At 37.0% G+C, this 25896-nt stretch overlaps 2 protein-coding genes across 2 annotated transcripts in view; one reads left to right on the plus strand and one right to left on the minus strand.

Moving 5' to 3' along the window:
* The window catches only part of LOC124299788 (uncharacterized), a 111445-nt gene that overhangs the window by 22458 nt on the left and 63091 nt on the right, over positions 1-25896 (plus strand). Inside the window, exon 2 of the mRNA XM_046753146.1 lies at positions 19079-19122. The gene's annotated coding sequence lies outside the window, so the exon portion shown is untranslated. The remainder of the gene's footprint in view (positions 1-19078; positions 19123-25896) is intronic.
* LOC124299786 (tyrosine-protein kinase transmembrane receptor Ror) overlaps positions 1-25896 on the minus strand; it is a 127547-nt gene that overhangs the window by 17306 nt on the left and 84345 nt on the right. Inside the window, exons 2-4 of the mRNA XM_046753139.1 lie at positions 15592-15685; positions 9175-9385; positions 8360-8513 (exon numbers count right to left, since the gene is read on the minus strand). Coding sequence (XP_046609095.1) covers positions 8360-8513; positions 9175-9385; positions 15592-15685 — 459 coding nt within the window. The remainder of the gene's footprint in view (positions 1-8359; positions 8514-9174; positions 9386-15591; positions 15686-25896) is intronic.

Below are 25896 nucleotides of genomic sequence, written 5' to 3' on the forward strand. Positions count from 1 at the left end.
TAATTGTTGAGTCTGTATTTTCATTTGAAAGTGAACGTGTTAATTTCCGCCACACGGGTCGTTGTTACATCTATAATGATATTTTCCGCTGTCGAGAATTTCTATTTAACATCCGTCGTGCTATATAATCTATAAATATACGCGTAAAATTAGATACATACACGTACGTTTCCATAGGTATGTATGCATGCACGGATAGCAGACACCGTGCGTTATGGGTATTTATATGCTTATACCTTTACAGACGACGGAAAATAATCCCCCGTGGATTACCGGCTGATTTAAAGCTCAAATCCACCATCCCTCTTCCCCCCCTTTCTCTCTGTTCTCTCGCCTCTTCTCTCTACTCCGAACATCCCTAGGGGCGGTTTTAGTTAATATTATTTCCCGCGGCTATCCGCAGGTTTTAACCCAAGCTAATCTCCATTAGTCGCGGTTTAAATGTGTGTAATACGTATGTATATGGATGTACGTGTAAGGTGTGTAGGTGGAACGCGTCTCAGGTTATTCAAGCAAATTTTAACGCTCGGCATAATTTCTCAAACACTTTATCAGTTTTTTAACGTAGGCAGTAAACGCTTCGCGATCGTGTCCAACTCTTTCGCACTCCTTGCTCTATATCGACTTCCAAAGGGTTTCCGGATTTCTCAGATTGTCTGGAATTAATTCCTACAGCTTTGCTCCACCCACTTCGTGATACTCGGGTTGTAATCTATTACGCCTAGGATCAGTCTCCCTTCCCTTCTCTCTCTCTCTCTGTCTTTCATCGAACGTTTTTCCGAGCATGGTTGCCATCGAATGGAGCCGCAAAGGGAGAGCCAAGCCGGAGAAGCGTGATCCTTTCCTACACTCTAGCAAAAGTCAAAGCTTCCGCCTTGAACTTGTCGTCGTTGGTTCGCCGAGCTTTCGAGGTCCGTTGGCGAGACAAAGCCTTTACGCTTCGTTGTCGCGGGCATTGCGCACTTCGCGTTTCGTTTCGTTAGTTCGCCTTCGCCCAGACGACGATTCTGCGGCGACTCCGTTCTTTGAAAGTCCGGCGCAGCTCGGCTGCTCGAATCTACGCACGAATGGAAGGGTACAACCGTACCGAGTAAAAGGTACAATGCGACATGCGTTTACGAAAACTTGTCCGCTTTACATGCTCGCCACTATCGGTCTCGTTCATCGTTGTCGGTGTTTAATGGTTGTGGTAGGTACAGACTTTGTTTTTTAGCTTGGTCGTTGCGCTATTTTCACCGTTACTAATTTTGATTGTTCTTTGAATTACTTTTTCTCTTTCGTGGAAATGTATTTCTTCAACAGTTTATTTCTCTCCGTTGTCTTAGTGCCAATATTGTTTTTTTTTGTTTTTTCAACCAATAGAAAATCGAGATATTCTCGTTGTACTTTATAGTTGCTATACTTGGTGTCGTTGACTAATTTATCTCTGTATTGAAAACGGCAAATAACAATGAAGTGGGAGATGCGACGTGAATTTCAACTGTTTCGCATTGATTGCCTTTTTTAAGTTGACTAGATATCGTTTCTTGAATGCATACATATCAAGAGTACGGAGAATGGTCGGATAATTAGCGACGACTGTAATCCAGAGAATTTTCGTTATCGCTTCACTGCATCACCTCGAGACCGACTATCGATACACGTTTCACGCACCTAATGGGCTGGGCCACCCTTTAAACAATTTTGATAGGCGTCGAGCGTTGCACGTCCTAATCGCGATTCTCCTCCTCTTCTCTTCCTCTTTTCATGCCTTGCCATGCCGTGTCCGGGTGTTAAATGGTCGAGGCATGTTGCCATTAGCGCCCGGTTTGTGGGAATAGAAGGCGGAGAAACAACATCTTGTATCTATAACAACGCGGTTACACGCAATGGTGATCATTTTCGACTCTTGGCGGGGAGATACAAGTTCGAGATTGCGTTTACCAAGGCTTGTGTTGAACAGGGCGGTATACTAGACTCCGTTGAATAATGGTCTCTTTGTTTGTTTGTTTGTTTGTTTTTTCTCTACCACTTTATCACGCTGCTTGCAAATTGCACTTGATAACGAATTTTTCAAATTCAGGGAGGAAGTCTGCGAAGGTCTTCGATTATTCGAATTCAAGTTCCATATCATCGTAAATATCGTAATTTTGTCAGTTGTATCGTATAAAATTGAAGATTAAAGAGAAAATATAAAAAGAAGGGATAAACCCAATCATCAATTCATTAGAAAGGTAATATAGAGAATTGCTGGTTTCTGGTGGATATCGTTCCAACTTTTATGGAACTGATATCAAGGGATGAAAGTTCGGGGATCTTCGATCCAAATTTGAGCAGACGTGGTACGAAGGGAAAGAAAAAAAAATGACTGTCCGAGGTATACTCTATAAGGAGGAGAAAGATATAAGTAACCCCTTAACATCTTATCTTCCGCACGACCGTGTCACATCGAGAAGACGGTTTCATCCCTTATACTCCTTTGCTCTTTCCGCGTCCGTTCGCTTGGGATGTTTTAGCCGAGGGTTATATAGATAAGCCGATAGCTTTTCTTCTGCTTATTCTTCTTCTTCTTCTTTTTCTTCTTTTTCATCTTTTTTCCATCCCGTTGAATCGTACGAGCACATAACGCCCGTCCTACAGGATTCGTTTCACTGAATATAAGCCTCTGCTACGTTGCACACTGTGTATCCTGGTATAACATCAGCAGCAGGCAGCAGCAGCTAGGCACGAATTATACCGAATTATTCCAGCCAGGGAATCGATGAACCGTTTAATGGCCGTGCGGCAGAAAAAGGGGACGAAGTTAAATACTGGTAAACAGGAACATTTCTATTCTTCGAGGGAATTGGTAGGTATATAGAAGGGCTGATGGTCGAAGTTCTGGTCTCATTTTAATTATTTTGTACACCGTCGGAGAGAAGCGATGTCGGAAATCCGGCTATTCCAATTCAATAGAAACAATCGGCTGACCTTGAAGTATTTTCCACCATTCGTATAGTTTAATTGAATATTTTCTTCAGCAGATACCGTGTACTTTTTTCACGTGTGCAAGGGTAGTCATTATCAATGCAGTTAAATAAACTACGTTTTACAGTTACCGCGAAATCTTACTGAAATTTTTATTTGGAATATGGTTATTTTTACTAGACAATTCTTTCAGATACGCGTACACTACTGGAATTGTAACGCACGTTTTTGGTGGTTTCAAAAAGGATTTCAACTGATCACGAGGGATGATTTTATCGATGATTTCAGATTCATTATGCATTATGTGTGGAGAGGTATTCACTCGTTGAAATAGCGAATCACTTTTGCAAGTAGCAGCTTTAAAAACGTTTGAAATCACTCGAAATCTCACGAAATCGTATGAAATCCTTTGAAGTTTCTCGAAATCGCTTGTTACCCAATTTATGAGCGAACAACCCCTCGATTATGTATAATATAATGGACTTGTTCAATTTTTCGAACGAATGAACTCGAGCCTAGCATATGGCTGGTCATTATGTAGATTTTGCGGTTGTAATTTCATACTTTTATACACCATGGTTATAAGTCGACCGAATGCAACTGCAGTGCGGTTTACTACTCGGATATACCGTGTTTCCTTCAAGTAAACCCACCCCGTGGAAAAAAAAAAATTAGAAGAACAAAAACTTGGAAAAGAAAAAGGAGCAAGAAATGTATAACCGAGAAAATAGTATAATGAAATATATACCCAAGATTATGCGTGATAAAAATCGTGTATGCGGTTTACCGTCGTCTTAATACGCAACGTCGAGGTCTACGCTCTTTAATAAGCGTATCATACTTTCGAACTTGTTATATACCCGGTTGAAATTGTTTAAAAAAAAATTCACGTTGACGATAATCGAACTGCAGCATGACAGTCTTTTCCAAGATGGTATTTTCCTTCCTTCTTTTTCTCCCAACGCGGTCACTCCTTATGGGACTCCAGGTGTTCCACCAGGTGTCCTGCGGCCAGCCTTGGATATACACGAACTTAAATCTATAGATATACATTCAGGAATGCCTTGGGTGTAGTGTATTGTATAAGGAAGAAGTCTCGAGAGACTCAACACACAACATGTTTAAGGAGTTGGTCACGTACCGCTAAGTACAGTTACGCAAACACGCATTGGTAACGTATCCTAACCATATACTGTACACGTAGGCTACCTTCTCAGGCTAGTTACGGATTTTCGGGCAAATCGCAGATCCCAAGTTGTCCGAAGTATGCCGCAGATATTTCGGTTATGATACCGTTCCGGTATCGTTGTTGTGTCGGTAAACATATTTCGATGCTCAAACTCCGCGAATTATAATCACCCTGCATATTCTCGATTAAATAAGAGAAATATAGAGACGAGGCGATGCTCTGGTAATCATTTCGCTCCGTCAGTAAATACCTACAAGTTTCGAGGATAGTTTCAAACACGATGAAATTCCGAACAATTTATGGTCGAGTAAACGGCACGGGTCCTTGAGACGAAACACGGTGAACTGTATACCCATCTACGCTCTTGAATTGAAACAGCTCCATCGTCTCTGTGTATATATTGCATCTTTGCTAGATGGATGGTAGAGACAAGGAGAAGTATCTTATATGGGTTCGCAACTGAAAAAGTATCGGCCCAAAAAGCGGCAAACAGTTGTTCAACGAGTCACCGGAATAGCACTCATAAGCGACAAGGGTCACAATCTGATTGGCGCTTAGCAATCAGGGTTCAATTGGGTTCAATTGGGTTCAATGTGATTGGCGCTTTGTGGAACTTTTGCTGCAGCAACGTCATCTTGATTTGCCTCTAGTTTGAGGACACTTTCTATAAACGGAGATAGTCCTCCCAGTACCTCTATCCTCCGTAGTCTTTCAACCTTCTTCTCATCCTCGTCTTCTTCAAAACTTGTACTAGAAATATTATCCCGTCTTCGCTATTGCCTTGCGTCGTAGATGCTGTACTTATACACAAATACGTGGGTATAATGTCGGAACAACGACGAATGCTCGAGGCGGCACGACTTGGCGTCGTAGGTGGACCCGACCATGGGTCACCCGGGCATCGGGCAAAGCCTGTCTTATCTAGGATCACCGAGTCGGTCACGCCTGCACGGAACATGCTCTCGGGTTTACTCCGTCGGAGACCAGCCTCGCTCTCGTTTATACCTAGGGTATGTTGCTTGGAGGAGCCTCAAGGCACGTCCACAACGATTAACCCAACGATTCGCCTCTCTCCTCACTCCATGGTTCTTGGATCATTTTATTTATCCCTTCGTAATACTTCAATGCCAAGCATTGTCAAACAAACGGTAGCAGTACTCCAGACAGTGATTTTGGTTAAGGGTATCATGGTGTCCATTGGTCCTGCAAATGTCCTTGAACTTTGATTATCCTTCAAAAGTCTTGGAAACTGTCTTTGAATTTTTCTTAGGTCCCGGAAGTATTCCACTTTTAACGTCTTTGGGTTTGGTACGGATTTTTTACCACACACCATGGTTACGGGTATAATACACGGTTTGGTTGTATGTTCAAGTTACCCTTTGGCGAATTTCGTCGGCTACATACGTCCAGATATCAATCAAAGCTGCGCTTTACTCTTCAGGTGACTTTGGAATGGCAAAGAACAGGAAAGACAGTATCAGAGGACAATTTGAATAACACCGTGTAGTGTTTTGTTGTACTTCTATTACATCAAGTCGCACTTTCTCTGTTGCCGTCATCACAGAGATCTGTATGCGGGACACGCCAAAGCCTCACTGCATGGCATGGTGCAGGGAGAGGAAGAGGAGACGTAGAATAATTGATGTTGCAGGGAGTTGAGGCTATGGCTTTGGCATTACGGAATCTGTGTAGCTACGTGTGGTTACGTGCGGTAAAATACAAAAGGAGATCTTTCAGTTTGCGTTCTTCATGCAGGTATTCTTCAGCTTCGCGAGCTTTTAGTTTAAATTGAAAAGTTCCTTGTCTTTCTCGTACTCGTACTCCAGCTCTCTTCTTCTTCATTACCGACCTTCACTCGCTTCATTGTCAGTTTCGTTTCAATTTCTAGTACTTGGGCCCATCCGTGATTCGAGCTTCTTTTTTCGAAAATCACTTTACCACAGATGCATTTTGGTTGCATAAAATTGAGTTGCTTGCAAGCCAGTTGAAAACACTATTTTAGGTTTACGTATTTTGATTTTGTCGAACGTAGAAGACACATTCGAACATTTATTTTATCACTTTTTTAAACGGGAATAAAAAAGACCGCTTCGTTTTTGATACGACTATTTATCTTCAACGTCGTTTAATGGGTTTTGAAGGAGGGGGGGGATTGTTAACGGATGTCACTGAGGTTTTATTTGACGTTACACGAATGCATTGCTTGACCGTCAATAATCATCGGAAATGCCGTTTTTTGTTTTTTTTTTCAGTTTTTCGTTAGGGTAATTTAAGTTGGATTCTGTGAGTGCATCAAGTATAATTTGTTTATATATGATCGGTGTATGAGGAGTGTGAGGAGTACAGACAGGATATAGCTCGCGAGTTTAAACGACTCTGCTCTCTGAGCGTCGAGTAATTAAGATATGATACCCAGCTCGAATATGGGATACATGCAACCAGCAACGAGGAACGACGCCCACGATCCAATTTAACATGCAAATTGAGACCAGGTGTGCAGCCTCCGGGACGAATGCCGCTGCTTGGTTCTTATTTCTTAATCTTTTTCTCGATGCACGTCGTGGACGTAGCGGCATGATTGTGGCTCGGTAATTGTAATTACCATTAGAAGAAAAAGATGAAGAAGGGGAAAATGGTAATAGGAAAAAATTGAAGACACAATTAGACGAACGTTCAAGTCCGACGTTCAAGACGTACGAGTTTCATTGCAACTTACTTCACTACGTATTCCAGAGCAGAAGTTTGTAGGGTGGAAGCAGACACGGTGCTTGCCACCGTTTTGCGCAGTTTATTATAGTTGCGGAAGTCGGGAGAGTGTAGAAAACCGGAATATCGAAGAAAGATTACTGCCTACTCTCGAAATATCATTGGAGTGAAAATTGCAGAACTCGCATGATGGAATGAAATATTCACGCAATCTTTAAGAGTGAACTTTTCCACTCCAAACGCTTGGAGCGAATAAAATCACTTTGAATTTCACCCGATGATTGGAGTGAATTCTCACTCCAAGACACGAAGAGACCACTTATATGGATGCATAAACCAAGGGAATCGTAAAACATGAAGATTCCATTGTTTTATGCCCGATCTTTTTCTTCTTATCGCGAACTCATACCGGAGACACTTCAAGTGTGCAACGAAGTATATCTAATATCGAATTGCCTCTCGTTCCTTCTTCCTGTAACTTTTACAGATTAGGTATTGCATTTCCAAGTGCAGTTATATGTGGCTTTCATTGTTCTAACCCGGTTCTAATTCTCTCGTTTCATTTATTTCCTAACGAACGAATGAAATAACATTCGTGAACGTGGCAGGTAATTATTTCATTGGTACGAGCTACTGTTATAGGATTGACGAAATGGTCGAACGAATGAACTGATTTATAAACCCATTCAGTGCGGAGGGTATGCAGTACGGATATTGTAAAAACTTTTCTATTCAACTCTCCCTTCGTGATCTATACACACACAATGTAACACACTTTTGTATATAATGTAATACAAGAGCTTAGGCAAAGAAACTTTGATATTGGCACTTTTAGGAAATTAAAAAGTTCCCCCGTTTCTTCATCCCTTCGTCGCGATCATTTTCGAGGGTGCAGTTCGTTCTAGCGCAAGGATTCATTTCTTCCCTACGTCTTCTTCTTATTGTTTTTTATCCCCCTCGCTCCCTCTGTTTACTTCTGTTTCGTTCCCTACATTTCTTCTATTTTTTTTTTCACTCTCTTTTTTCTTCTCCTTCTCCTTATTATATCCTCAACCCCCTCGTCAAACGACCGTTGCGTGTACATTACACTTCACGTACCTTGCGCAGTGTGTTAGTAAGACCGCAATAGCTAGACTGCCGAGTTATAAGATATCTTTTCAACGTTTCAATATACTGCTGCAATAAACGCGTATCCTGATCCTGATCCTTCAACTAGCTTCAAGGAACGTTTTTTGACGTGGGGGGTGCAGTGTGTACAGGAAATTGGACGCGTTTAATGGACCCGTCAAAGGACCTTGCCTCGAGGTCTGGTTTTTCTTACCTTCATTTTCCGCGGTTCTTCTTGCTTTTTTTTTTTTTTATCACTTTTCTCCAGTTTGGAGCGAGAATAAGTATTAAAAAAAAGACAGATAAATAGGAAGGAAACGTGTTGAGGATACCTTCGAGTTTGTGGAATGGATGATTTTTTTGGAACATATATTTATGGCAAAGCTTAGGTACGACGATGACAGGACTCACCGTATCGGACCATTTTTACTTGGAGGATTGCCTCGCTCTGTATACGATCTTGATCGTTGTTTGCTCTGCATGAATAATAACCGGTGTCCATAACGTCGAGTCTCGTTATCTTCAAACGGCTACCGGCGATGTTTTGGGCCGAATGCTCGTGCGCCTGATAACAAGAAAATAAGTAAGGAGAGGTTGATCGAATTCCCAACATTCTTTGTCTCATCTTAAGGGGGTTGTACCTAGTCAGGAAGCCGAAAAAAGTGTTTATTCAGGGATGTTTAACGAAGAGGCATTTCAATTTATTAATATAAAAATTTATATAACATATTGGGGTAACATTGAACTTAATTCTGATATTTTTTATTTGTTAAAATAAGGGTCTTGAATCGAAGGAATAAGCAAAACAGTAATTTTTTAACAAAACGGTGGATTCTCAAAAAAAAAATTGGATTTTATATAAAAATTTTCGCCTTCGTTTCTTCGTAAAGTGGAAAATGTTTATCGGTGCGAAAAAACCTTCGATCAAGGACTGAACAATGTATTCGTAAGGCTTGTGAAAAAATTTAAGACTGATCGGTTCAGTCGTTTCCAAGGCTTTGAGAACGTAGCTTTGAGAAAAACGCGTTCAAAGTTTCAAAAACACTTTTAAACGCTTTGCAAATCTGCGCGCGTAACTTGGAGAATATTTTTTGAACAGACATGAAATTTTCTGTGCATATACTTGAATATGCGTAGTTTATGAAAAAGAAAGTTTTTAAAGAAAGTGGATTTTTGTAAGATCTTAACATCATGTTCGCTGACACGCCTCGATCATCATCGCTTACCTGGGAGTGAATTTTCCTTATGCTCACTCTGCCCGGCTCCTCTTCAACCGGCGCTTCGTTTTTGTACCAACGTATCTTTTTCGGCGGCGGATCGCCGACAACCTCGCAACGCATGTTGACCACCCCTCCGGATTCTCGCGTCATGTTGTTCAGCGCACGAACGAATTTCAACGTTCCGCCCTTTGTGCTCGACGTCGCGTCAATTTCCGTTCTGCGGACAAAGAGTGTAAAAAGAAAATCAAACGTTTGCGTGGAAATTGAACGTCTCATTTTGCTGCGTCGTTTATTTTAACTAAGGTTTTTGTTTCGCCTGCGGCTACCAATCTTTTCATACCATCGTCGTGATCACAATACATTGATAATAATGACAATTTTTTTTATTTATAAATATTCCTTTGATGATGTGATTTTCAGCAGACTAGATAGTAATTGATATATATATGTATAGGTGGATAGGATAGGAGTGATTATTGAATATAAATCATATCCCTTATGATCGATAAGTCATCGAGCATAACAGGCAGCAGACAGCGGTCCGACGATATGTTGCAACGATCGCGATAAACATTTGTACGTATAATGCGTGCATATATGGGGCATTCGACCTACTCTCGCCTTCTTGGATTTGGTCCATGATTTTTTATGTTGTTGTTCCAACTCTGAAAAGCATTGCAAATTTTTTTTTTTTTTTTCAAGATTTATCCTACCCTCCGTACTATTCCCAAAGCTCCTGAAATAACGATGCTTTGAAAATGATCGCGATATTTCGCAAAACGAAAAATTTTTTAACCAGCGTTTAATTTTTTTTTCAACAACTTTTCAACCGATTAATTAATTTTTTCTAGTAATGTTGATTTTGATTTTGAAGATACAGGGTTCGGTATGTATTCTCTGATACAATACATCTGTAAACTTGAATTGAAATTCCAAAGAAAAATTCAAATTCATAATCAATTTCTTTTGGTTATTTTGATTTTTCAATTTACAATTTTAATTAATATTCACAGATTGTTGTTGTATCAGGAAAGATTTTTAGGATCCAGATAATTAAATAACAAGATCAAAACGAGTTGAAAAAATTATTTTTACGCAGTTATCCATAATTTTAAAAAACGTCGCAATCATTATCAAAGTCCGCAAAAAAAAAAAACTGTAATGCTTTTTCGAGCTGTAACAACGATATAAAAAATCGCGGACGAAATCCACGCGATTAGGGTTCAGATCTTGGTCGAATTGACGTGGTGACGTATTGTAAAAAAATAAAGCAACAAATGTTGAATTATCAGCGTGTGAAATTAAGGAGCAATATTGTTCGATCTTTATTTCGTCAAACGGGACTCAAAGAGATCGATATCGATTCTTGAACGACCCGCAACGTTCGAGATTGAGGGTCAATTTTAACGGTTGATTCGCAAGCTCGCCGATAATACGAGTCTGTTATTAACGATACTTGTCCGTCGGTTTTTTAAGACATATCTCTAGGTTATGTACAGCACGCGCACACACACACACGGATGTGTCATAATGTCTTGTATGCCTTGTTTATGGTATAATACATGATACGTACATGTATCGTATAATAATATAGCTGCAGGTATGTAAAGTCGCGTTTCGCAGCCTATACTTAACATATTTATATAGGTATGTATACGTATATATGTATATGGGGCATTCCATGACAGCTCGATCAAGATACTGTACGTCGTTGTCTCAGACTGGATTTATAATTTTTTTGTCCGTATGAAAGTTGATGACGAAAAACTCGAATCGCAATTATTTTCAGAATTTTTCGTTAACCAGCTTATCGGAAGCATGATTTAAAAAACTTGATACCGAGAAAATCCACTGTCTAAAATCTGAAAAAAATCAGAACTATCTTGTGAAGTATGAACAAAAAAAAATTTTGACACCTATTTTTAGCGTTCATCGTTATCGTCAAAAATGCAATCGAACGATGATAATTTGATATTTTTTCATTTTTCTTATTCGTCTCTTGAAGTTGTGAAACCACCATCTTCTAAAGGTTTTTCTGAATTTTCAAAGTTTTTCAATCGTACTTGAGATACCCTGGGTCGAAAAATTGTGAAAATTAATTGCATTGCGCGTTTTTCATCGTATACTTTTGTAGAAAAAAATTATGAATTCAACCCGAGACATCGACGTAAAATCTTGATCGAGATTTCATGGAATGCTCCATATACATGTATGTACGGTTGCATACCATTCACCCCGCATGGTTATCTACGCGTGTATTTGTGCACGAGGAAATTTAACGCAAACGTCAACGCTCAATTATTCAAATTATCCGATCCTCCGGCGCACTTTATACTCCACTACCATAGTTCTTACCCTTCTCATTTTCTCCTTTCACCATTACTTTTAGCGATCGTTTTCCCTGGGGCTGACAGGGTTGGTGGATAGTCTATTGGATACATCGTGTTACACGTATCACGATACGTAATACGGTATTAAACTAGCGTCGACTTTGAAAGATTTTACACTCAAGGCTTGTGTTTATGATGGGTAATGTACAGGATTAATAATCGGATAATTTGGGGAATTTTCCAGAATTTTTCAAGAATTTTCAAACCGTTTGAACAACGTTTTAGTTGACAAAATAATATATAATACCCAATAATGTGTAATAAAATAATGTATAATACCCAATGATAATTATGACGGTAATAATAGTAATAATAATAATAACAATATCAACATTCAAGCCCTGAGAAGTAGCAGAATTTTCCTCGAGCGATTTCGAGCACGTTTTCGGAAATATCACGCGACTGTCCAGCCATATTTTACATCGTTAGTGTCATACAGTTATAATGAGATAATTAATAACAAGAACAACAACAATCATCGAGTTATATCTTTAAATATTCCTACTTCTTGATAATGTTTTTTAGTAACACGTTCCCCATCGAACAGATAAAAAAATGAATTTCTAAACGTTAGAGGGTGAAGATGATGATAATAATAATAATAATAAATAATTAATTAAGGGTGCAAAGTTAACGGAAATTTCGAGAATCGTTCTCTTTTGTAAAGTGAGATAATTTATTTTTTTTTTTCACTCGCTTATCTTTGTCAACGAAAGTGTATACATGTGTACAACGTTTTACTTGTGTATCATTAACGGTGTCTATTGTTATATACCTTACACAGGCAAGTGTCTCGTAACACCTGCACACCTCTTCAAGCAAGTGAGCAAAGTGAGAAAAGGGAGAAAAAAGGGAGAAAAGGGGAGAGCGGCTCCTTTCAACTTGTTTTAAATAATCTGACAGCAGGAGTGAGAGAGGCGTACGTTTTAAGGGGTGAGGGTGAGACGAGAGAGGGGGGGGGAGGGGGGAGGGGAAATACTGTCTGAGACGTAGATTAGGCATTTGTAGGTACTCCATAAATAATGCATATAGCATACAGTAATTCCCCTCTGTATACGTATATATGTATGTATATTGTATATACATATGTATTATAGGGGCCCACGGGTTAAGGAGGTGAAGGTGAGAGGGAGAAGGGAAAAAAGAAAAGAAAGGAGAATGTGAAAAACGGGAAGGAAAAGTGAAGGGGGGGGGGGGGGGGGGGAGTGAAAAGATAAGAGGAAAATAAGAGGGTCGCTGGTGAGGGCGCGCAATGAAATCGAATGATCGTGGAATTATTATTATTATTATTGTTGTTGTTGTTAGTTGGAGAGGGTGAAAAAAATAAGAGGAATTGAAAAGAAAGAGAGAGAGAGAGAGAGAAATTGTTAAAAAATGTCTGTCGGTTGTACGTATAATATATATAATGTATTTATCAGAGAAGTTGACTACGATCGTATTTGGAAGGAAAATAAAAAAAAAAAAAAAAAAAAGAATAGAAAAGCAGGGTGAATTGGAAAGGGAAGGGAAAATAAAACGAATTGAAGAATACGAAATTAAGGCAGTGTCACGTAAAAGAGTCCGATGTACCTACTCTGAATACGTAAAAAGGTCATGTATTCGGTATGTACAAGTATTTCTCGAATTTCGATGTCGGTGCCTGCTTGTTTATTTATTTATTTATTTATTTTTATTGCTCTTCTTTTTTCTCCTTCATCTATCACGGAAGAACGTTGACGAAAATGAATTTTGATCAATTTTATCGATGTTAATTAACAAATGAATTGCACTTTTTTTTTTTTTATATCGTGATTGAAAATGTATATTTTAATTCAATTTTGTATTTGTTTCGTTTTTTTTTTTTTTTATATCTCATCTATGTAGAGAAATGAAAAGACTAAAAAAAAAATATGAAACAATATTGGAATGCTTTGCACATTTGGAGCAACGATATAAAAAATCTTGGGCCAAATTTAAGAGAGTCAGGTTCAGGTCCTAGTTGAATTAACCGTGGAATGCCCCATACATAGGGATCGGGTTATGCAATGGTTGGTATTAAGCATCGGATATGAATATCAGATATCGTGTATAGGCATGTTTTACATACTGGGCGAGGTCGTAATGACCGGTGAAATTCATCAAAGTGACTTATTCGAGGCGGGGCGTGAAAATTGCTTGTTAAAAAAGTCAATGGAAAAGGTAACGCGACTGACAATGTTTTACGCATGGAATAAAAAAAAAAAAAAAAACAAAAGGAAAAGTAACGCGTATACAGATATAACCGGAAACACGTTTCGTTAAACAATATTTTTATGTCTAAATCAAGTGCAGCCCTGTTCTTGTTTTTTTTTTTTTGATTTCCTCCTCTTCGCGACAACTGATTTTATCTAAATTTTAACGTTAAATTTTTTTTAACCGTTGAAAACACATCCAGCCAATGGACGATTCGAATTGCGATTATCATACTGCGTAAATAATTCGTACAGTACGCTGTAATTCTTTAATATGAATAATACACAATGTAATCTGTGAGACTTGAATTTTTTGAAAATAAATACAAAAAAAGAAACAACATTCAGAGAAAACTCGGGAGTTTTTTTGTTATTCTCGTTTTTCCTTCCACTTCTTCCGGTGCGATCTATTTTTTAGGTGCAGAAACTCTGGGTGCACATTTTTTTGTTTTTTTTTTTCACCCTTCGCACACATTTCGAACAAAATTGGAAGGAAGTTTGTCCTCCCTTGTGTTTCAGAAAAAAAAAAGAAAAAAAATTTATAAAGTTGAAAATTCAACCGATCGCGATCTTCCGCGTAACGTAAAACGCTCTTTTTTTCGCAAAATCTTTCTCTTGACCGGAACAAACTTTTTATGGGGGGTTCAATGGTGGAAAATGAAAATGTTTTTTTTTTTTCTTTTTTTTTTCTAAAACACCCTGCTCTATGCGTACATACAGACCGATGTGTACATGTTATACATGCAGCCGTATGTATGTTTGAAATGTTATAACGCGTAACCGAAGGGGCGAATAGACGCCGCATCGCTTCGGGGCTTAATAAGGAAGTGCGGAGAGCATCCGTTATTGGCTCGATGTATATACATATTCGAAATCCAATGTAATCCGGCGATAGGTTCGCAACGTACAAACGTTCCCAAAAGTTACGCTCCATTTTCATTTTTCTATCCCTTTTCGTCCCTCGTCGACGTGATTAATTTCGAACAGTGTTTTTTCCGTCCGTCGACACTTGTTTCTTTTTTTATTTCTACGACGTGGAAAAATTTTAATTTTTTCTCACGATTTGCGATTTCGGTGATTGTGTTTTTTTTTTTTTTTTATGTTTCTTTTTTTTCCTACCCTCTTGCACCGCAGATCGATGAAACACATCCCTCGATTGTACGAAATTACGAATACAGCGCGGTTCGCGATTAGTTTGAGGGTGTTGCATTTATTTCCATAATTGCGCGAATGTGAAATATTTAAATCGAGGAAATATTTGCCACTTTCGTCAAATGTTGTACATCGCGCATGGGTGTGAAATCTAAATTCGAGGCAATTTCAAAGGTCGTACGGAAATCGCGTTGCGGAGTAAGGTGGAGGAGGCTTCGGCACTCGGGCCTATATTCAATATTTCAGGGGTCTCTCCTCTACTCTCCTCTCCTCTCCTATACTCTCCGTTCCTCCTTCGTATCCTCGCCCTCTTCTACTTCATACTGTAAACTAATTACTTGTGGGAAACGCCGCCGCTGCGCCCCCGAGGGTGGCGAAAAATTAAGGGGGAGGAACAAAAAACACGTCTTTTCTCTGAACCGAAACTATGGTGTCGAATATTGACTTTCTCACGTTGTAGTTTCAACGCGTGCAAAAGTTAAAAACATGCTAAAAAATGCGTGAAATACCAATGATTTCCGAAATATGAGGAAAAAAGAAAAAGAGAAATTGTTTTCAACGTTACAATTTCGAAAAACTAAAAATATCGTACGACGAGATATGTTTCATTTTGTGTTTGTTTCTTTTTTTTTTTTTTTTTTTACCGCAATACTTGTTTTTCTTTTTCTTACCCGTTTGTCGTTGCGTCGAAAACGTCGTTGTAATCCTCGTCGGTTACGTAATCTTGGACACCCGGATCCAGGTCTTCGACGTCCATGTTACCGCCTGAAATTATAGGGGAAGACATATCTTGTTATTTACACACTGCTTTGTTCGTCATTACGTATACGATACGAGAATGCAAGATTTCGAGTTTTCTTTAACGAGTGTGACGTACATTATTATACGACAAATATATATATATATATATATGTATAGGTACGAACAACGCGAGAGCAATTTTTATTAACTTTTTATAAAACTTGTGTACACACGTGATAATATCTATTCACATCATACATAGATTTTTTTTTATTTCTTCTTCTTGATAAGTTTTTATGTCACGTGATACACGCATTTCGTGTAACATAATCTTTTTATTTTTTTTTTTATTTTTCACCTCTTACAGGTATAATTATATATCGAAAGATGATAAATTATCGACTAATATTATGTATATAACTACAGTATTTACATATATTATACACATATATCGATTTTTAAGCGCAGGTGGTAAAATGTCAACGTTGACATTAATTAAGGAGTTACTTTATAACGATCACTTTACCTTCATATATATATTATATATGTACAGGAATATATAATTTACACCTATAATTAATTTGACAAGCGAGAAACAACGCGTCACGTGACGAGCGAGTTATTATAATATATCTGTGTATAAATACACACGTCAGTATATATGTATACATAAATTGAGATGCTGTTAACGATTTAAATGAGAAAGGTGAACGAAAATTAATTAATGAGACGCGATGTTGGACCTAATGATGTGTACATCCATATACTTAATGCGTATATAATTATGTTTTCTCATTTTGTTTTTTCAGCACTTTCAATTTTTTTGGTTAACTGAAACATTGTTTAAACGGTATGACAATTCTCGAAATATTTTCGAAACTTTTATTTTTTACTTGGAACATTGCTGGACTGGTTCCATTATGGAATTATTTTTTTACTATTTTCTTTTTAGCACATTCAGCTTTTTTTCGTCAACTTTTTATTGAAACCGATCTAGAAATGTTCCAAGTGAAAAATAAAAGTTTTGAGAATTTTCACACCGTTCGAACAATATCTTGGTTGGTTGAAAAAAAATTAGAGGTAATAGAAAAATAAATTAACCTGATCTTGAAATGTTCGGATAAGAATATTTAGATAATTTAAAAAAAAATGACGTAAAATATTCATAAACAATTAACCAACTGAATAAAAAATCTGAAAAAATTCCGAGTAATCTTTCAGATTTTGGACAGTTGCAGAAAATTTTTTGAAGATAATCGAAAAATGGTGAGGTCCAGACTTCGGTTGGATTCGCATGGTGTTCTCTACATACGTGTGATAGGAAAGCAAATTTTTCTTCCTTACTAATATCGTCTTCACGATATAACAATTTAGAAATATGAAAGTTTATATGGGTTTTTCATAGATTTTCTCATCTCACTTATACCCGATTTTATCCAGCGTACTATCTTGCCGGGCGCATCTGCGTTTTATATTCCTACACATGTTCAGTGTATTAATATAACCAATATAGTAACGCACACACACACACACACACACATATATATATATATGTATAGACTATGTATATATATCTAACCTTTTATATGCAGAGAGCGGATTTCGCGACAGATTTGGTAATATAATATTGCATGCGGGGGAAAAGCTTTCAGGGATTTTGCAAGCTGTCGTTGCAGGTGCAAGTGTGATAAATGAAAGAAAGGATCCAACCAACCTTCTCATATTTTCGCCAAATGCAGTATATATATATATATATATATATACGTATATATACATATATATCCTTTACCGTTCCGTTGACTTTTCATTCATTTTCTCACTCTGCAAGCTTTTGCAATTTTTTCATACGCAGCCCCGCTTTCATTTCGAATTCAGTTAGACGTAAAGCTTTTTGCCTCGCGTAGTCGTTTCTTTTATTTCATTTTTTTTTCCTTCTTTCCTTCTCTCTCTCATACGTGACCGCGTGTCGAATGGCATAAGGTTGTAAACGACACCTTAAGTCTACGACCTCCTGCTACGAATTCAACCGTAAAACCTATGACCTATTCTAAAAATTTTTTTTTTTAAACTATTTTGGAGTCGAGTGTAAATTCAACAAGTAAAATAAAAAGGTCGCACGGGCTGCCAGATGACACGAACTTTTGGTACTGTGGAAAAATTGAAAAAATTAATCTACTACGATAATCGCGTAAGAATTATTATTGTTATTTTTATCATTCCGATAATTGACGATAATTTGGATAATCGACGTTCAGAAAATTGGACATCATCACCGTGTAATTTTGTTAATTTCAATTCTTTGTGCGTTTTGGTAGTTTTTAGAACTTTTGTGAACGGAAATAAAAAAAGGGGTTACGCCCTTTTGTTTTTATCGTCGAATTTTTTTTTTTTTTTTTGATAAGCATGCTGAATATTTGCTCATCTCGATTTACGTACGCGTTTCAAAGTTTTTAGAAGAAACAAAATATCGAGTTTTCCAAGATGTGAAAATCTAATTCGTAGAATTGTCAAAACTTAGAAAATCCAAATACAAAACTATGCAACAAAACATAGAACAGCAAAATTTACAATACAATCTATACGATTCCATATTATCGAGGCGAATTCAGTCGATTCTAAATTTTGGCATTTTACGTTCTGACTTTTCGATTTTTATACTTCTCCATATTTCGACTTTCTACATTTTTCAATTCTAGTGAAAGTGAAATTTTAGATTATTTGAAAAATTGGATATTATCGCACTTGTATGTATTTTTTGTTTTTTATCTTGCTGTATTTTTTTTTGTCTCCAAGAATTTGCAAACGTTTTTAGAAACGGAAAACGCTTTGCCGTGAAATAATCGAGTTTCACTTATTTCAACGCCGACTGCGGTTGCTGATAATGGCGCCTATCTGCAATTTATCTACAGTATGTAGTCGAGTATATACAGTATGTATATTTGAATCGCGAAATTTTCAGACCGCATGGCGTGCAAGTTCGCTATTCCTGTCACTCGTTTTCCTTCCTGTCTGCACGCATTGTGTCCGCCTGACGCATGCGAAAAAACCGCTTTCGTTCATTCATACGTTCATCCGCTTACTCATTCATTCATTAATTCGTTCGTTCATTCATTCGTTCTCAAGTTACTCGTCGTATCTTCTCGCATCTTATTAAATGTTGATCCGTTAACGCGCCCGTCTCTTTATTTATTTACTTTTTTATACCCGATCTAATACATTTTATTTCTTAATAAATCCTGTCTAATGAAATAAAAATCTCAATCAATATGTTACATCGATTTATTAGAACCACAAAAATTTATTGTATAATTCGATACTTTGATCAAACTTCTTGACAATATTTTAATCGACGATGAATTTTTTTTGTCAATATCTTTGCACGGAATTTTGATGAAACATTTTTTCCCTCTTTTTCAGGCTTGCCGGAATACCAGGTTCTATTTCACCGGGAAAACGGCCTGGTGAGTTGATTCGTGTATATTATTATCTTCGTCGTCGTTGTTACTATTGTTGTTGTTATTATTATTATCGTAAAACTTTAAACGGCTCGTTATGTATACACATATTAAATAATGATATTGTACGCATCGTTATCACTTTAGCATTGCATTATAGTAAATATATAAATTATACCATTACGATATTCTTCAACGGGGAAATCTTTGTCAGGATCTTGCAGTAATTTAGCGCCATTCGTTATTGTTACTTTATATCGCTATTCCTCCATTTCAGTCAGCGAACTCACTTCTCTTGAATATTATTCCTGTACTTTTCGTGCTTTATTCTACTTCGGTCTCTTCCTGCTCCTTATTTTTATTTCGTCTTTTTCTTCGCACCAAACGTCATGCGATAAATTTCCAATTTTCAACACGTGGGAAAAATTTGCCTTTACACTTTGTATAACTTTGAAAAAATGTGAACGTTTTTTTTTTTATATATTTTTTTTTTTTTTTCTTTACTTCGAACCTACCGTTCATACTCCTCGTACAGACGGCGTGTGGTTTTCGATGTGTACGACATTCATTTCGTTATGTATCCACAGTTGCTACGTACAGACGTGTATACGTGTAATATCATATACGCGCCGTGCTCGTCGGACGGGACGAATTGAGATTATTTAAAACACCGGTATCAACGTCCGCGTCATGCCGAATAGATTACCATACGTTGAATTGAACATCAGCTCTTCGCATCTTCGATAGTATTAATAATAACGAAGGTGTAACACATACTTTTGAATAATTTACATTTTATTTTCATTCTTTGAATTGTGTTTTTTTTTTTTTTCTTTTCTTTTCCTTTCTTTTTCTTTTTTATTTTTTTCTCAAGTTTTTGGTTTTCTTTTACGAAGCGTACGCGCGTATAAATCGGACGTAACGTGATGCCCGGTTTTTTTTTTTTTTGTTTTCCAATATCGTCGAACGTATTTATTTACAGGCACAAAGAAATGAATAAAAATAAAATCACGATATAACGCGATTTGGTATTTATTATTAACATTGTTATTTATTAGTTAACATCGAAGATACGTTTAATGTAACAATTTATAACGTGGTAGCGGTGATAGATGTAGATGCGTTATTAATACAACAATGTTTTATTTTGCTTATTGGTTTATTTATAGATTCGTTTAGTTTTTAAAAGTTAAACATTCGTATCTTTTCACATTTTCATTAAACGGTAATCGTCGTTTTTTTTACCAACTATTAAATATTATCACAGGCGTAAGGTATGTGAAAACAAAAAATGTAGTTGCTGCCGTCTCGTGTGTAATAATCTTCTATTCAGCGATTCATTTTTCTCTTCTTCCTCGCGCTATAAATATTCATGGGATTATTGCCTTGTGATTTTTCTCTATTGAAATTAAACCAGCTGCGATCAATTTTTGTTGTTTATTATACGGTACCTGTAACGCGCATGTAATTTGAGTACATGTGTATTATACCTATATATTTATTATACTGTTACATTCGTTCGTAGCTTATGTAAATGTAAATGTATAATGTAGGTACAATGTGGTTACGATTTAGGTATAAGACTGCCTTTGTTTTTTATTTTTATTTTCATAAATTACGATTGATATCGGACGTGTTTTAACGGATGTAGGTATACGAAGGTATAGCAATAATAAACAAGACTGGATAGCCGATTGCCACATTCAAAGCGGGATAAATTTTAAGTCGTTGTGTGCGTAACTTGTACAGATTTGATCGTAGTAAAAGACGATGAGCAGAGAAAACAATTTATCACCTTTAACCCGTTTAGTAACAGTGAGATTCTCGGCTTCCCAAATTAAAAATTTTCGTGTCCTAGCCTTAATTGTCACGGTTTTTCTGGAATTGTAAATGATATTTGTTACTTCGTGTAACCCCCAAAAACCCCCGAGTAACAAGTTTCGTCTAGGATCGTCGAATTTTTATAGTGCCTTCGATTTTACATCCGCCATATTGATCCGCCGTCTTGGATTTTGAAATTATCAAATTCAGAGTTCAGATTCGTGATAGGCGACACCAAAAACCCTCGGGGTAACAAAATTCAGGATAAAATATTGAGACGAGAAATGTTGGACTGAAATGGTTAATCAAGACCGATCGTGACCTGAAGACCTCTCTCTCACTCTCTTACACTTTTCAATTTGCATTTGTTTTTTACACATCGTATAAGAAATATCTTTAATCCAAGGTGCAAAAAAGTTTCTAGTTTTCGCGCGGCTAAATTCCAATATGTCATCTTGTCAGTCAGGATGGATGGGGTTAATTGTTTCATCGACCTTTCAACCGAAGGGGATATTATAAAAGTGTTTTTGTTACTCAAGTTTTTTTTTACTTTCACATTATATATGACATAGGTTCGTCGGATGGTTAATTTGAAAAAATAATACAACTTATTTACACGATCCTTGAATAGACTTCTCTGTATATTACATACACACACACACATATATATATATATATATATATATATATATATATATATATATATATATATATATATATATATATATATATGTGTGTGTGTGTGTGTATATATTAAATATGATATACAGGGTATCCTCTTTTAAAAAATATGCTTAGATACATCGAAAACTGTGTGTTAAGTTGAATAATTTTTTCGCGTAAAATTTTTATATATGAAAGGGGGGGCTCATCGGATGAGGATCTCAATTTTTGGGTCTTTTGTTTTTCAAATGAAATATTTTTTTATCGTATTTTCTTATTTCTCATTGACAAGTGAGCAAGTTTTATTCCAAATTATTTTTTACTTTTCGTCTTCGAACAAGTCCAAAACATTATTCGAAGTTTTCTCGTGAAAATAGTGGCAATATGTGAATATTTGGGTATAATTAAAAAAAGAAAAGAACTGTTCAACATTTAGAAGTGTTTTGGTGCTTGTTTGCGTTGTTTGTTCAAATTCTGCTTATTGTAGAACTTGATCAGATTTTGGGCCTGTTCGAAAGACGAAAACGAAAAAACCGACTAGGAGTAAAACTTACTCACTTTTCAATGAGATATAAACAAAATGCGATAAGAAATATGAGGTTCCATTTGAAAGACAAAAATTGGGCCCAGCAGAGTCCCCCGGACCCAAAAACTGGGATGCTCGTCCGATAAGCCGAAACATATTTCAATCTAATGCTTAGTTTTCGACATATTTGAGTATATTTTCCAAAAAAAAATGGGACACCCCGTACACGCATAAGGCTGAGGGATCGTGACGTTGAAACGTCGAGAATGAGAACCTTAGTCGACCTTTGAACCTCCACCTCCACCTCCACCCCCAACTCAGTCTCCGAATTCGCTTAGCCTTACAGCTGCTTTGGATGCGAGAATGAAACCATTATGAGATGTATTTTTGGACGGCGGTGGGTCCTTCTTCGACCCGTTTTAAACCACGCATCGCCAAACGATTTTCAAACCTGAACCCATCATCATCCTCCTTCTCCTCCTCCTCCGGCGTGCGCAACACCATCTCGAAACGCAGTTTTGACATCTCTGACATTTTGACGAGCGCATGCATTCTCATGATAATTCACAACCCTGTAGCTCGCTGCTTTGACTTCGATCCTCTATCTCTTTTTATCCATTACCCTCTTACCAGCTTCTCGCGTTGAATCGTTCCTCTACTTCGTTCAAAGACGGACGGATCGATGGATGGAATGACTTTTAACGCCGTTTCTCATCAACTAGAGTCAGTTTTGTTGATCAGGTTTTTTTTTTCATATTTTATATGAATTATCGTATTTTGGGAAAGAATTTTATTCACTCGTATGCAACAATTTTGGGGCTTTTTACGTCTCTGAATTTTTTGTGGCAATCGTTGGATACAAAATATTAGTTTATGACGTACAGTTATTTGTTTTCTCTCATTGCGTTTTAGCGATCGCGTCCTCGTATTATAATTTATTTACACGCCACGTGCAATGTATCTGTACGAGTAAATCTATACCACATTTTTATGTACGTATAGGTATTATTATACCCGTGCAAGGTGCAAATAAGTGCGCTGGTAATAAATCGTCGGTATCTCCACGCGACAACGACGCCTATTTCTATAGGGTATATAAATGCGAAATCGTATATATATGTACATAGGGAAAATTCACTTTCGCAAAGGCGGTATTCTAATTACCTTAGATTTCGCGATCGTTTCTCACTTCACCCTCTATCTTGTAAAATGATCTTTCGCTGATTATTATACCGAAACCCTGCCTCGCATATTTGCAATTGCGAAAAAACACCCCACGCGAATCGGGCGCTGTTTACATTGAGCCGTGTCGACATTTTGTTGTTAATTTTCAATGAAAGAATTTTAAAATGTTCCCGAAGCTATAAATAACAAACCCCTTGAACTCAAATCGCTCAAAGTGTTTTCATATTCTTCAGAAGAGAGAGAGAGAGAGAGAGAGAGAGAGAGAGAGAGAGAGAGAAAAAAAATCCCCTTAAAAATAATCTGTGGTGAAAAAAAGTTTGTTCGGTACATGGTTGGTGGTCTTGCGCAGGATGGGCGGGGATGTTTTGATCGCTTGTGAAAGTGGCTGAAAATAAGAAGTGAATGGAAAAGAGAGAAATAAAAATAAATAAATAAATAAAAACAAAAAAATATCCCTACGCGAAAGTAACGGAAGACAAGTGAAAGTAAAGGTGAAGAAGGAGGGAGAAAAAAAAAATAATTCTTCCCAACCATATATATTATACATATATAATGTATATATATATATATATATATGCACACGGGTATGACACAAGGGGCGAGTTTGAAAGGGCGAAACGTTTTTCCCTTTCCTCCGTGCGAAGTGGACGCTACTGCCTGCACGGAGTTACGAAATGCGGGGCGGGTTTGCCCTGCACTTAAGGGTGACTGGCCTACAGGCTCAGGGACGAGGGGTGCGATTGAAAAGCCCCGTTTAGCTGGGGTGCGGCGAGAAACGATTGTTTGAAACTTGCGGGGCGTCGTTTCTCGATTTCTAAATGGAGGGGGAGGGTGGGGATGCTTTTTTTAATACACCGTGGAAATTCGAGGATTAAACGATATGCTCCGCGGGTTGATTTTCAGCGATTGTTAATGCTTGAGGTAGCGGTCGGTTTGTCGAATTTGAATTTATGAAACGAGAAGTAATTAGAAGAGTAAAAGTAATTGTAACGGAGAAAAAAACGAAAAGTATAAAGTATCGATAAGGGAGGATATTTTTTTTTTTTTTGGTCTTTAGAAATTTCAGTTTGTAGGCGTTGATTTGTTTATTTTAAGCATGGCGATTTTTTTTCTTTCCGATACACCTCTTTTTGAAACAATTTTTTTGAAGAAAAGTATCGGTTTCGGTTGAGAATCACTTTTTCTAATATCAAAGAGTTTTGATGTTTTCAGACCTGGAAAATCCGAATAATAGGTTTTTAAAAAAATGTCAGTTTTTCGGAACGAAGGATCGATGACGAAATTTAAAACTTACAGGATCTTACGGTCAAATGATGGGCATGAAGATATTTCCGTGTCCCGTTTAATTTGGACTTCCGGTTCTACCGGAAATACATTGATATTCAATGCTTTACCAACAAATCTATACTTTTTCTTCCCAGTTTATACAATTATATTGAAACAATTGGATTAAGATTTTGCTCTTTACAGTTTTTTATTTTCAATTCTTTTTTTATATTTTTTTCATTTGGGTGCTCGCTTATTTTCGAGATCATCAAAGAACAAATTGTTTTCTCTGCATTCGTTTCCTTTTTTTTTTTTTTTAGGGAATCTCGTAAGTTTTTCATTTTCATGGATAGATCTTGGCGCGAGTCTTCACGTAATCAACATCGATTTTTCACATTTCTTGATCTTCTTTATCATCTTGAATCGCTTCAGAATTTTTTTTTTTGTTTTTTTTTTCTTTGTTTTTGTGATCAGTAAAAATAAATTCACAAACCAGTCAATCAAACGAGAAAATTGTCGTAAATTAAATGATCACCTGACGGATCGAATTAATCTTTCCAAATTCATATAGTTTTGACAAAATATTTTTAGAAAAATTTTTGAAAAATAATCGTCTGCTTTAATATTATATTCAGAATATTTTCGCAACCTATGATCGTATTCCCATATTCAGAGAAAAGTATTAAGAAAAAATTGGATGTGTGAGTGAGTGAGTAAGAGAGAGATGAGAGGACATTGATCGGTTTACCGTGAAAGTGTACGCGGTAGTGCAGCTTGATGTTTGAGACTTCGCTTCGGTCCCACACACACGCACACACACACACGTACATACGTGTGGATATACACGTGTGTAAAAAGCGGAGAGCTGAGAAGACTTTGATAAATCGAGTTTCAAGTTTTTCGCCAACAGACTTACTCGATTTCATCCCGAAGGATTCAGCTCCACCTATACATGTAAATATAATACACAATACGCTCTCCTCTTCTAACCTGTATGCCACGTGCGTGGTATGCTCAGCCGTGTATCATATTGAGTGGCGTCTATTCACGCGCTAGAAATCAGAATTTCCAATAGAAAAAAAAAAAATATACTCCCCACCTTACGTACGTGTAATATTTTACATTTATTCGCGATCGAATCGTTGTACATGCGGGCAAAGGAAATAAAAATATTACCGCTACGTAATTTCGATTCTCGTTTGAATTTTTTTGCGATAGTAATAATAACAATAACAATAATAATAAAAATTGACACGAATTGAAAATTGGTATTACAGTCAAGTATTATCCACTGGGATACGTTTGACGATACATGTTAC

Source organism: Neodiprion virginianus, chromosome 3 (genome assembly GCF_021901495.1).
Source record: "Neodiprion virginianus isolate iyNeoVirg1 chromosome 3, iyNeoVirg1.1, whole genome shotgun sequence".
Taxonomy (NCBI): domain Eukaryota; kingdom Metazoa; phylum Arthropoda; class Insecta; order Hymenoptera; family Diprionidae; genus Neodiprion; species Neodiprion virginianus.